This window comes from Dermochelys coriacea, chromosome 10 (genome assembly GCF_009764565.3).
Source record: "Dermochelys coriacea isolate rDerCor1 chromosome 10, rDerCor1.pri.v4, whole genome shotgun sequence".
In the NCBI taxonomy this organism is placed as follows: Eukaryota; Metazoa; Chordata; order Testudines; family Dermochelyidae; genus Dermochelys; species Dermochelys coriacea.
The window spans coordinates 20,473,265-20,487,335 of NC_050077.1; the positions used below are offsets into that span (position 1 = coordinate 20,473,265).

Genomic DNA, 14,071 nt, shown 5'->3' on the forward strand with positions numbered 1-14,071 from the left:
CATCATGGAATAGGGATTATAAATTCTAATTCTATAGTATGAGACAATATATTCATGTAATGTTTAAGAAAAGTTTTATAAATGAGTTCCAATAGTTCATGGATTAGGGACCCAATTTTATGGGGTTCCAGGGGCTTCTGTATAGATTAGTTAGGTTAGTCTTTCTATCTACTCAATGGGACTCAGTGCTCAGTCTAGAAGATATCATCAGAGATGCTTAGTTTGCAGTTCTCAAATTGTGGATTTGTGTCTTCAGAGATAACATGCTTGTTAACAGCAAAAATGTTTTAAATAAATACATATATAGAGATGAGAAATAACAAACCTCAACCCTATTGTCACTCTGCAAATTTGTGTACTCAGAGACAATCCCTTACCTCTCTCTAAAAGTGCAAAGTTTCAAAAAGTTCAATGAAGAGAAGATTGTTGGGGATGGAATAGATCTGGACAAGGAGAAGAAGTCTGGAGATAAATGTGAGAAGGGAGAGACAAGCAGTAGAAACAAAAGTGAAACTGTTTTATTCCAGCATATTCCAGAAGTCTTGAGGTGTTTCTGAGTGTAGCCTTCACTGATTTGAGATCTACCATATCATTATCTCAACAGAAGGGAAAACCTATAATGGCAGCAGGCCGTAAAAGAGACTCAGTTTGGGAATATTTTAATAAAATTCCTCTATCTGTGGGTAAGACAGGCATGCATGCAAAATGGAAACAGTGCAACAAAGAAATGCAAAGCTTGGTGATGTTCTCCTCCTAATGCAGTATGGCAAGAAAATCCTCCAAATATTAATGAACCTGTTGAATTGGAGATCACCTCCCAATGACTTAATAAATATCTGCTTCAATTACCTTTGGTAAATGAAATATCCAAACAATCATTCATTTTCTGATCTAGTCTTAAAACTAATCTGAAAAGTTTTCAAAATAAATCACTTTAAAAATGTATAGTGTGTACCTTCTAAAAATGAAACCTACATCTATCTCTGAGTTGTGAAGAATATGTGTTAAGGTTGTAACAACCAACAAGAATGCACTTTTATGTAGAAATTCATGATTAAATTGAGTCTTCCTGACTAGTGATTTAAATCATGATTTAAATCAAATCCACCCTGGAGTTTAGATAGTTTAGTGCCTTTTTTCCTCTGTAGAGAAGCAAAGTGTGCGTGTTGTAAATGGCTTGTCTAGTTTTTGTAAAGTCCAGCCGCAAGGAAGTTTGTGTGGAAGGTTGTTTTTTTATGAGAGTCTGCAATTCTGAGAGTTCATTCTTGATCTTTTCCTGTTTGCTGTATAGGATGGTGGTAGGTGGTGATCAGGTGATTCCGCAGTTTCTTTGATAGTGTGTGGCACCATAGTCTGTGTGGTATCTTGATTGTAATGGATTTTTTACCTTCAGTCCTTTTTTTATGATGTCCATCTGTTTGCATTTAGAAAGAAAGATGATGTCTGTCTGTATCTGCACAAATTTTTTCATGAAGTTGATGGATTTCCACTTCATACAGCTAAATTCAGTGCCTTGCATGGTGACAGGTTTCAGAGTGGTAGACGTGTTACTCCATATCAGTAAAAACAACACGGAGTCCTTGTGGCACCTTAGAGACTAACACATTTATTTGGGCATAAGTGTTTGTTGGATTTCACCCACTTCATCAGATGCATAGAATGGAAAATACAGTAAGCAAGTATAAATATAAAGTACATGAAAAGATGGGAGTTGCCTTCCCAAGTTGGGGGTCAGTGCTAACAAGGCCAATTCCATTAGGGTGGATGTGGCCCATTCCCAACAGTTGACAAGAAGGGGAGAATATCAACAGAGGGCAAATTACTTTTTGTAGTGCTAATGAGTCCCTCTAATATCTTTCCCCACCACATACCCAAGTTGAAAGGGGTTTACTGTTTTCTGTAACATGATGGCTGCCTTCCTTTAACACCCCCTTCCCATCCTCTGCCTTCAGCTTTGTCCCTTTTTCAACATCTGTAATATTTCTGATTTTTAAGTATCAGTATCACTTTTCTTGTAAACTGTCCCAGAACACATCAGTATTGTTTGATTTTCTTCTAATGGTTTCATAAAGATGTCAGTGTAAAAGAGTTTTTTATTGAAATCTCAATAGTTATTTTCTTCATTCCATGTTTTATTTAAAAAACAGAATCTTATCCAGTATCTGTAGCTGTGCTTTCTAATGATTTAATAATATAGGCCTAATAATGCCTTTTGCAATGTAGATTTTGCATTGCTTGTCTTGAGTAAGACAAGATATTTTTGGCTGGCCTGATGATTTGAAGAGGCTCTAAACAATAAGTTAATGGGAAACTCAGGCCCAAATTCAGCTTTGAATGACATCTGTACATTCCCATTGACTGAGTAAGAACAACATCCATATTGTGTGTGTTGCATTTCAAGTGGGATGGCAGTACTGCCCATTTACGCTATTCTGACATTAAATAGATTGCATTCAGATTGCTACCAGAATGTTTATGTACAACCCCACTCTTTTAGTTTGATTAATGTTAAATATATTGGTATCCTACCAGTGTTGGGATGTCAAGGCTTAACACTGTGTTTTGCTTCTTTGCAAATAAATAATAATAATAAATATGGTGGAAAACTCCATGTTCTTCTGACAATAGGGGAATAAATAAAATTTTAGTCTCATTCCTCAAAACACACTTTTTTTCTTGCATCTCAAAAAAGGAAGAATTATTTGTTTCTTGAAATGCAGTTCATTAAGTTGCAATTACACTTGAAACCCTGGTAAAATTTCCCCCATGCCTAATTTTTTTAAGCAAGTGATCTATTGCTTGTCAATTCTAGGAAGGGTAAATGGTTCAGAGGTCAAATGTAACAACTTCCTAACAAGACGAAAGAAACAATTTAATAAAGTATAATAAATTGTCACTGGGTGTCACTCTTGAGTCAGCCTACAACAGTTTAAGAAAGATTTTAGTATAAGTTTTTTTCTTTACAAAATAGGTGATTGCTTTGCTTCTTTCCTTTTTTTGGGGGGGAGTGTATTTATTTATGATAGTTTTCTGACTAATAATATTAAATATTTCCTCCATAGGAAAGCTGAACTCAGCTTCCCTGAAAGATAACACCATATCAGTATGACTTCACAGAATTGTATTGTTCAGAGAAGCTGAATTCGGAGATTTCGAAGTTGGTTACACCAGTTTTGCTTCAGAGAAACCTCATTGACTTCAATTTCAAACACCTGCATTTTGATTTACAGGTAAAGATTTTTTTTAGTATATTGGCCCAAATTCTTCTTCAATCTTTTGTGTAACTCTGTTGACTTCACTATCATCTCAGACCATAACTAAGGAACGAAATCGGATGTGTTAGAGATATTGTTTGTTAGGAGTGAAATTCACCCCTTTGCAGAAGGCCAGTACATGGCCTAGGCACCATTTAAGCCTTCAAAACAAGCTTAAGCAGGTCTTCAGTAGCGCATAAGCCTTGTGCTGGTGGTCTGCACAGACCTGAATTTACCCATTGGAGAAGAATCAAAGAGTCCCAACACTTACTAACTGATAACGCTAATAATGTAAAATAGATGTAATTGTTAGTACTAAACCGATTTATCTGGCAAATAAACACAATCCCCAAAGGAATAGTTATCCCACAGCAGTACTTCTAATACTGACTGCAGCAATCTGATGTGCAGCAGGTAAAAGCAAGCATGTTTTTACTCTGTTGTCCAGTTTCATTTGTTCACTCTAGAATTTTTTTTTAACCCTACTTCTGGAGGGGAGCACACAGTAACCACATCTCCTTCTTGGAAGGCAACTTCCACTTTTCTCCCATAGTAGCTACGACATGAACAAATACTGTCCATCATTCCTCACCACACATATATTATATCCCCAGTGTTCACAATGGCAAAATTGTGAGCCAGTTCATTTGATGTGTCTTTTCTACTAGTCACAGTATAACACACTCACTTTCTTTTTCATACACTCTCTACACATGATGGTGTGATATGGCCCTTAAAGGAATTAATAGGTATCACATAATGCATTGCATTAATCAGTTTACTTGTCTGAATTTGCTAGGTAACAGCGCCATACTCTTAGAGTATGATCAGGTAATGAGAGTTAATTCTGATGATGTAATGCTTCTATCTTGTGTTTCATTGGTTGAGTTATAGGCACTCAATATCCTGTTGCATCTCTTGAAGGTTCACAAAGAATTAATCTCAATAAACCCAGTTGTTATTTTTGTAATATATCTCCAGTTTCAAAATACTACTAGTCTAAACACAACAGCTAGGCCATAAAAATAATTATGTTGAAAGGGGTGAATTTTTAATCCAACCTCCTCCCGTCACCAGTTTTCTAAAATGTAGGTTGCACAACATTCCTGCTAGGATGGAAGCAGCCTCTAATTCTAATATCACATTACCTACTGCTTTGCAGGCACATTTTCAGGATGTAACTCTTGTTGGCAATGGTGTGGAAATACCTACATAATATCCAACCAAGGAAATTAACTTTTTCTGCCCCTAAACTCTACTTACAAGAATTGACTTGTCCCAGCATATTTTAACACTCGCTTTTGAGAGTGAACTCTGCAATATTTTTAGTGAGTTATTTAAAATATTTAATAAGAAAAGGTGCTGTGTGGGCGGAGAAACAATTGTGTCAGAGCAGTTCTGCTGTGGAGACCAATATTTGGAGTATGCATTTCAGAAGTACTTTCCAAATGAGGACTGTATAAAAAAATATTTTCATTTCAAAGCTGCTCTATGGACAGGATTTATGGGTTTGTTTTTGTGATGTGAGTGTCTTTCAGAATTCCCAGGACAAGACTTTTTAAAAACATATAGGAGATACATTTTCACATACGATTGTAGGTCTTCTCCATTTTCTTGTATGGATGCTGCGTAGTCTGTACATCTTGAAGATGTGAACAGTTCTGGGATGATATTTCATAGCAACATGAAGCAGGTGAGGCACACTGAATAGGGTTATTTAATACTTTGTACAGACGGTATGTCTGCAGGATCTTGAGCAGGGCTGAGTGTGTGCTTCTATTTGGACTCCTTGGTGCCTGAAGAGGGTCTTTGGAAGACTTCAAATGGAGCAGGACTGGATCAGTCATGAGACAGTGTGGCCAAACAAGCGATACTAGCAGTGTGCAAGGGACAGAGGCACTATGCCACAGTATTATCATCTCCTAACTCCCACTGTATGGTTTATCTCGTTTCTACATCCTTCCAGACATGGATGCTTGATTAACCAGGTTAACTAGACACTGTATGGCAGGGTTCGGCAACCTTTCAGAAGTGGTGTGCCGAGTCTTCATTTATTCACTCTAATTTAAGGTTTTGCGTGATAGTAATACATTTTAACGTTTTTAGAAGGTCTCTTTCTACAAGTCTAGAATATATGACTAAACTATTGTTGTATGTAAAGTAAATAAGGTTTTTAAAATGTTTAAGAAACTTCATTTAAAATTAAATTAAAATGCAGAGCCCTCCAGACCGGTGGCCAGGACCCAGGCAGTGTGAGTGCCACTGAAAATCAGCTTGCGTGCTGCCTTTGGCACGCATGCCATAGGTTGCCTACCCCTGCTGTATGGTTAAGTTACTAATACCTTTATTTGAGCATAAGCTTTCATGAGCTACAGCTCACTTCATCGGGTGCATCCGATGAAGTGAGCTGTAGCTCATGAAAGCTTATGCTCAAATAAATTTGTTCGTCTCTAAGGTGCCACAAGTACTCCTTTTCTTTTTGCAAATACAGACTAACACGGCTGCTACTCTGAAACTTGTTACTAATAACCTTACACTTTGAAAAATGACTTCATAATAATTGTCACAGCACCTAGCTGCAATCTTCACTACCTCCAGCCTGCAGTCTGCTTCCCTTTGTCCATCTCCTTTATTTGCTGTCATCATGTATTTGATTTCTATGACCATTAACAGAACAAGCCTGGTATCTGTGACACTTCTGTGCACCACTGCCTTGACACAATTGTTTTTTCCGAGGAGAGAAAACTAGATTTCATGGTGTCTTTTCTGACGACACCTCCCAAACTTCTCTGACACTGGCAGACTGCTTTGCACTTGCACATGGGATTTCAACCTAGTGATTTCAGCTCTGTAGAGCCACTTACCAATCTCCCTCTTCCTTGCAGAGACTTTAGTTCGTTTGTAAAAACAGTCTGACACCCACTTCTTGCCTGCACCTACCTGAATTTTATACAATACCTTTTGCACGTTTAGAAGGGATGCATAAGGTGGTGCAGTTACATGTCCGAATGTGCCTATAAATGGGTCTGAGTGTCAGGGATTCTAAGTGGCATAGCTTACATGCTGAGTGTTCATGTGAGCGGTGCAAGAGGGGCATTTTACCCCCATCACTCCCCAACTTTAATTTACACTTTCTTGTGGGGGTTCAGAATTAATAGTGCAGGGATTTCATTTGTTGGGCCGCTTGTGTGATATTAAGTAATTCCTCTCCAGTTAACAAAGGCCCTGAATTTTATGCTCACCAAAAGTCCTGGCCTGTCCTTAAGACAGAAAGCCTTTGTTTATTTACAAAACAGATATAGTGTGGATAGCAGTACATGTTCCCTGCCACCCACCATACAGCCCTAGCAGACTCAGCCCAGAGGGAGAAGGTATGTCAGTGTTTAGTCTGTCTAGTGATACTGCCAACATGAGTGACAAGTATTATTAACCACTCTGAGGCACAGACAAGGTAAGGCCAGTATTTTCAAAATAAAGCTACTTTCCACTGAAAATCTCCGCTGAATCAGAGCCTGATGTTGTATACCACCTCAGGTGAATTTGTTTTATTGCTGTTTCCAAGAGGCATTTATAAGGTTAATTATAACTAATGATTTCTGGAGCATGTACGCTTGATTGCTGGAACTCAGATATAAGGTTAGAATTTGAATGAGTGTATATGCATAAGTTATGTGTGCACCTCTGCTTCCATCAAAGTCTTCTGAAGATTTTAGTTTTAAATTACATGTTAGGTGTTTTGTTTAATATTGTTCTTCAGCAGCCAGTGCTTTAGACTATTTCTTTCTTCATGATAAGCACTTAATATTTTGCAGACTGTATTAAATATTGTATATAATTCAAACAAAACGCTATTTTCTACATTGCCTATTTTTAATTTCCAGTTATCCTGTGTACCATTAGGTTACATTCTTCCACCAGAAACCTCCACTAGTGTTGACAATCTGAACCTAACTCTAACTTTTTTCTACATAATGTTAGAGATGTATAATGACTGAATATCAGATATCATCTGTGTATTTAGTGAAATCTTTTTGAAGACAGTTAAAGAGTTTAATGCTCAATCAGAGTAATTGTATACACTCACTTCAGTCTTGAAAGAAAAGCCATTGACATTGTGGTACTTTACTGTTGGGGTGTGTGTGAACACTATAAGAAAAGCAGCTAAAACAAAGAAAAATACATTCAGAATTGCTATTTCCCTACCCCCTCCAAAGTATGAACAAAAGTGTGAAACTGTGGTTAAGGAACTGTGCTCATTCATCTATTATGCTGAATTTTATGTGGTTTCCTTGGACCACATTTGCTAAAATATATAAAAAAGCATGTGGCAGGTGTGAATACAATTTAAGAGTTTGCCATTTGAGGATTAAGGATTTCACAGGAATTTTGCCAGAGTAAAGACTGCAGGATGTGGTCCTGTTAAAGCCCTCTTCACGTATGTATGTAATGCTATGTTAGAACATGCTGCAAAAAGCTACTGCAGAAAGGAACTGACTAATTACTAATATTTAGTGGTACCAGAAGTGCTGATGTAAGTAAAGCCAAAAACAATCATAAAAAGGAAGCTACAAAAGAAACATGCAACACAGGATAAGGCAAAAGACAAATATTGTTTATTTCTATTGTCTAGTTCAATTAAAGTTAATTCATATCGTGCCCAGTTAAAGTCACTGTCTCACACATCTCTCAATTGAATTCAGGAAAGCCCTAAAATACATGCTTAAGTCCCGTCATATTGAAGACAACATTTAAGAACTTGCTTACATTTAAGCAGACACTTTAGTCCCAATGTCCTTTCTTGAATCAGGGTTCCTATTTATTAACAAAACAAGTACATCATAGGCTCTTGCAACTGCAAGTTTCCCACACTGCCTTGTCAATGCTCTGCAACTTTGGAGGGATCTGGAGGGATCATCTTTACTGGTGAGAGAGTAGTTCAGTCTCCATGCCTATTCAGCCACTGACTTTTTCACTGACATTACTAATCAGGGTGCCAGCTAATATACTATGGTAGGGATGTTTGTGATAAACACATCCATCCCCTTGGAACTGGACTGAGATTCACCAACTTATTTCACACAGGTCATTGAAGAGCCATCCGCAGAGGCTGGATTGATCTGGAGCTCCATGGTACACTGTGCCAGCAATTCTTTGGTGGTGCCATGATTTTCTCAATCCCTCAGTGCAGGCTGGCAAGGGAGTTACAAAAATATCCTGATTCTGGTATGTACATTTTGGTTCACCAAATAATATGATATGGGGTCTTAAGTGAAACCCAGGGTCACACTATCTTCACTATCCTTGTGAAATGTATGTATGAATACTAGTAAGGAGTTATGTAAGTACACTGAAAATATGTTCTTAGATTCGGTATCACGCAGAGGTGAAGAAATAGGTTTCCTGTCACACAAAAGATATTTATTTGTCTGTCTCTCTGTCAGCATGTGGAATCAGGATTATAAGTGGCGGCACACTTACATAGGAAGTCAACAAAGTGATATGAAATCAATAAGGAAGTGCACACAGCAGGGGAAGAGACCCTTTTCTTGAAATACATTTTTAAGGTCTGGTGGACTCTATTTGGGGAACAGTGAAGACACTCTGTCATCCTGTGTCTAGGAAGTAAATAAGCAGCGTATTTAACATTAATGAAAATGGGATCTCAACCAGGCTTGCAGAAGACTTTGGGGTGAAATAAACTTCTTTAGAGGTTCTTTAGAGGAGGTTAGCCTGTTAAGCATAGAGCACTGGCAAAGTTACAGCGCTGGCAATTACAGCACTGCTCAGAGAGTGCAGAAGGGAAACCGCTGTTGTGTGTTCACACTGACAGCTGCCTGCGCAATAGCATGTTCACACTTGCGGCACTTGCAGTGCTATTTGGAGTGATGCATTCTGGGCAGCTATCCCACAGAGTACCTCTTTCTCTTTTGCCGTTAAGACGTGTGGGAATGCAGAGGGGTTCGCAGGGCATCCTGGGTCCAGTCCCAATGCCCTGTGATACATTACTTTGCATCCCAGCAATCCCTGTGCTTCCGTCCACATTTGGTGCCATCTTTCAACGGTTTGTGTACTGCGCGCCTCTTTCGGGCTGCAGAAATGGATCCTGAACTGCTGACCAGTATGCTGCTCATTCTGACTAACATGTCACGAGTGGCAGTGGAGTTATTCCTTAAACTGCAAAGGCAAGAGGAGTGCGACCTTGATCTCGCCACGCGAAGTAGCTCTGACATGAGATGGCTTGTGGCATTCACAGAGGTGCTGACCACAGTGGAACACCACTTTTGGGCTCGGGAAACAAGCACTGAGTGGTAGGATCACATTGTGATGCACGTCTGGGATGAGGAGCAGTGGCTGCAGAACTTTTGCATGAGGAAAGCCACATTCATGAGACTGTGTGATGAGCTCGCCCCAGCCCTGCTGGGAATGAGAGCTGCCCTGCTGTTGGAGAAGCATGTGGTGATTGCACTGTGGAAGCTGGTTACTCGAGACTGCTACCGATCGGTCGCTAACCAGTTCGGAGTGGGAAAGTCGACTGTTGGACTCGTGTTGATGGATGTGTGCAGGACCATTAATCGCATCCTTCTCTGAAAGACGGTGACTCTGGGCAATGTGTGTGACATTGTGGATGGCTTTGCATAAATGTGCTTCCCTAACTGCGGAGGGGCGATAGATGGCATGCACATTCCAATTCTGGCACCTGCCACCTATCCACAGAATACATTAATCGCAAGGGACATTTCTCAATGATTCTCCAGGCTCTTGTGGATCACCGTGGGTGTTTCACAGACATTAACGCAGGCTGGTCAGGAAAGGTGCATCACGCGCACATCTTTTGGAACACTGGCCTGTTCAAGAAGCTGCAAGCAGGGACTTTCTTCCCAAACCAGAAGATCACCGTAGAGGTAGTTGAAATGTCCATTGTGATCCTGGGAGACCCCTTAGTGCCGAGGCTTATGAATCCATACATGGGGCAACTTGACAGCAGCAAGGAGCGGTTCAACAACAGGCTGAACAAGTGCAGAATGACTGTTGAGTGTGCATTCGGCCATTTAAAAGCCCACTGGCAATGCCAGTATGGGAAGCTGGACATGGCCGATGACAATATTCCTATGCTTATAGCCGCGAGCTGTACGCTCCATAATATTTGTGAAGGGAAGCGTGAGAGCTTCGCTTAGGGCTGGACCGCAGACGCTCAGCACCTGGAGGCTGAGTTTGAACAGCGAGAGACCTGGGCTATTAGAGGGGCACAGCACAGGGCCATGAGGATCAGGGATGCCTTGAGGCAGCAATTTGAAGCTGAAAGCCATTAATATTTGTTGCTATGCTTGGGATTGCAGTGCTTGTAATTCTAGGAGGTGATTGGTGCGCATGCTACAAGAAGTGGCCTTAACATAATTGTATGTTACTTTGCAGTGCTCTTTTTGCTTTCGATTAATAGAATAAAGATTGCTTTCAAACAAACAATTCTTTTATTAAAAGACAACAATCTGAGGAGAGAGTCAAACGAAAAAATTCATCAGCAGGCAGGGGGATGTAGGAAGGGAAGGGCTCCAGAGGAGGAGGGGTCCTGGGATGGCTACAGATTTGTGTATGTCCAGGGATCATACCCAACCTTCTCCTTTGGAGATACAATGCAGTATCTCCACAAGAGTTTCCTGGAGATCTCTGAGTGAGATTCCCGTGAAGTGAGGGAGTCTATCAACATCCTGTTCCGCTGCTCAAACTAGGCTTATGGTGGGAAACAAGCCTGCTTTCTGCAACCCTCCTGCCCCCAACAAATCGCTTCAGCAATTCCCCAAATCAGATCCACTTACCAGGGGCCTCTTCTCCTGTTTGCGCTTCATCAAGATCTGATGGCTGTGAGTGGCTAGGCTCCTCCGGGGTAGAAAAGAGCCCCTGGCTGCATGCATCTCTGGCATCCAAGTCATATTCTGCCTCTGGGTCTCCCTTCCCCTCTTCGTCCATGATTTCCTCCTCCTGGCTCGGTCCACTCTCAGCTGGCATGCGAGCCAACAAAGTATCCACAGGGTCCTTCACAGTGGTGGTGGGATCGCCACTAAGTATTGTGTCCAGCTCTTTGTAGAACTGGCAGCTCGTGAGCACAGTGTCAGAACAGCGGTTTGTCTCCCATGCCTTGTGGTAGGCGTTCCGCAGCTCCTTCACATTTACCCTACATTGCAGTGTGTCCCCGTCATGCCCTTTTTCTACCATGCATCATGAAATCTGTCCATAGGTATCATAATTCCTATGGCTGGAACACAGCTGTGATTGCATGTCTCCTCTCCCCAAATGCTGATGAGGTCCAGCAGCTCGGCATTGCTCCAAGTGGGGGATCGCCTGGTGTGTTGAGCAGGCATGGCTACCTGGAAAGATGCACTTAGACCACTGCATACATCACCGAGAAAACAAGAAGGGGACCTTCAAATTTGCAAAGGAATGTACGGGGTGGGGATGATGGTTGGTCACCTGAGAGCAGGGGATTATAGTTCAAACCAATGACCAGAGAGGTGAGAACAAGCATTGTGGGACACCTTCTGGAGGCCAATCGCAGTGCGGTAATCGCCACGGTGTCTACAATTGTAACCCAGTGCAGAAAGCTCTACACCTCTTGTTGGGGTGGTTTTTTTAGAGCGCTACAATTGCACACTTTCTGCACACTAAGTGGCTTGGCAGTGTGTACACCTCAAGAATTACAGTGCAGAAAGCTGCTATACTGCGCAGAAACTTGCCAGTGTAGACAGGCCTTAGTCTCCAGGAAGCATGTTATGATTTTGTTTTATATGTAACCCTATTGTTTCCATTATCCTTACTCACTATCTCTTGAATCTTTGATAATAAATGTATTTTGTTTTATGTATCTCAGTGCTGTGGGATTCATCAAAGAGCTGATCCTGAGTTGAATCATACAAGCTGTTCTCTTGTGGACAGTAGACCTGGTATTTATTGTGAGTGTTCAGTGGAGAAGGGGCTGGACATTACAGAGAAATGCTTCAAAGGGGCTCAGAGACTGGGGTGTACTATTGTTAGTCTGCAAGGCAAAGTCAGGACTGGTATAGCCCAGAGGAGAGTGTTTGAGTTGTGAGCAGGGTAGTGGTGTCAAGGAGATGACACCCAGTTAAGCACAAGCAAGTCCCTCTCTCTGTAGTGGGGGTGGGATCAAGGTGACCCACAGTCTTGGGTACCCCAAGTCTATCACATGCAGATATTTTTAAATTGAGTTTCTAGCCTTTATGGATTGTGAAGCAGACGTTTCAATTGTAAATCCCATGCAGAGCTGTCTTGCTGACAAAAAGACTATGGCTCAAAGATGGCTGTTTCCATTCATCTCACTCGGCAGTTAACTCTGAATCATATTGATGACAATTTAAGTGTCAGCATTGGTAACTGTTTCTAATCAATATGGCAGAAACATTCAGCTATTTTGAGATAGTGGATAGAGTTTGCAAAGAGAGCCACTAATGTTTCATTCAGACTGACTCCTGGACAATAGTTAGCAATGATTGCCCAAATTCTTTCTTGATATAACTCCACTGACATACATCAGGAGGTAAACCAGGGATGAGGTTGGCTCAGTGATTTTAGAACTTCAGCAAAGGAACATATTTGAGTTAGACACCAGTAGCTTCTGAATGAAAGTTTTATAACCTTTTACCAATCTCTTGAGCCATCCAGTTCCCCCCTTCTGTAGGCTTTATCCTTTCATGTATATTTATTAATGAATTTTTAATAGATAAATAGCCCTAATGAAAAGACTTAAGTCTGTGCACCTGATCTATTACGGAAAATGCAGGACTAACACTGCAGTGCAGTATATTACAGACCTTGAATACAGAGACTATTTTTATTAGAATATTCTGCTGAAGATAACTTGTTTGTGAATTGCCATGTGCTGAGAATTTCACAGAAAAATAACATTCATTTGTCCCTCACTGTCTCAAACATAATAATATGCTCTGAAATTATGCTATTTTCTGACAATATTTTTAATCTCCTCATTCTGAAGCCAAAAGAAAGTGAAATTTAATGATGTAAAGGGGTCAACTTGGCTTCAAATAAGCCCAGGATTCTAATAATCCATTTCATGTCACAGTGACATCGGATGAGTATTTTCAATGCGGCTTGCCTTATATTGCTAGTTTATTGGGTTTTTTAAAATGTAATTTTAAACAAACATTTGAATGTGGATGACAGTCAAGATGATGAATATATAATAGTATACAAGTTTAGAACTGGAAGAAGAGATGCTGGTTAAAAAAAGAACAATTTAAAAAAAATAGAAGTATTCTTACAAGGAAACATTGAATGCTATTTTCATGGATTTCTCTTTCTGTATCTGTATAATATGTATACCTGCCAACAGTACCTCTATTTTATATTTGTTTCATGTATGGAACATTCAGTGAAATCAACAGGAATTTCATGTATGGATGAGTGCAGAATATGCAATAGAGATCCACACTGTGGCCAACATACCAGTTCTGTTCAAAGAACTTTGCCCTCTTTTTGTTTTCTTCTCTTTGTCTAGAATATTAAGCGTTTTCATAGTTGTGGTCACTTACTCAAGAAAGACCAGTACTGAAAGAGTCAGTAATGATGATGTTCTGAACTCCCATTAATGTCAAAGGGATTTTGTTAGCATTATCTAGTGTGAAGCCCTCAGCCCACCCCGCCATCCACTGATCCAGTACTTTGGCAGCTCAAGTGGCATGATGTCCTGTACTGAGAAGGCCAGCAGGACATCTGAACTTTCAACTCTGTGAGTATACTGGCAGATCCTTTGCCATCCCCAACCTGCAGGTGCACAGATTTGCTTCATC

General features: G+C 40.4%; 1 protein-coding gene across 2 annotated transcripts in view; it reads left to right on the top strand.

Moving 5' to 3' along the window:
* Positions 1 to 14,071, top strand: part of TNFRSF17 (TNF receptor superfamily member 17) — a 59,715-nt gene that overhangs the window by 26,506 nt on the left and 19,138 nt on the right. For both annotated transcript variants that reach the window (XM_043494139.1, XM_043494138.1), the window contains exons 2-3: positions 3,063 to 3,230; positions 8,337 to 8,477. In XM_043494139.1, coding sequence (XP_043350074.1) covers positions 8,417 to 8,477 — 61 coding nt within the window. In that variant the 5' untranslated portion in view covers positions 3,063 to 3,230; positions 8,337 to 8,416. The remainder of the gene's footprint in view (positions 1 to 3,062; positions 3,231 to 8,336; positions 8,478 to 14,071) is intronic.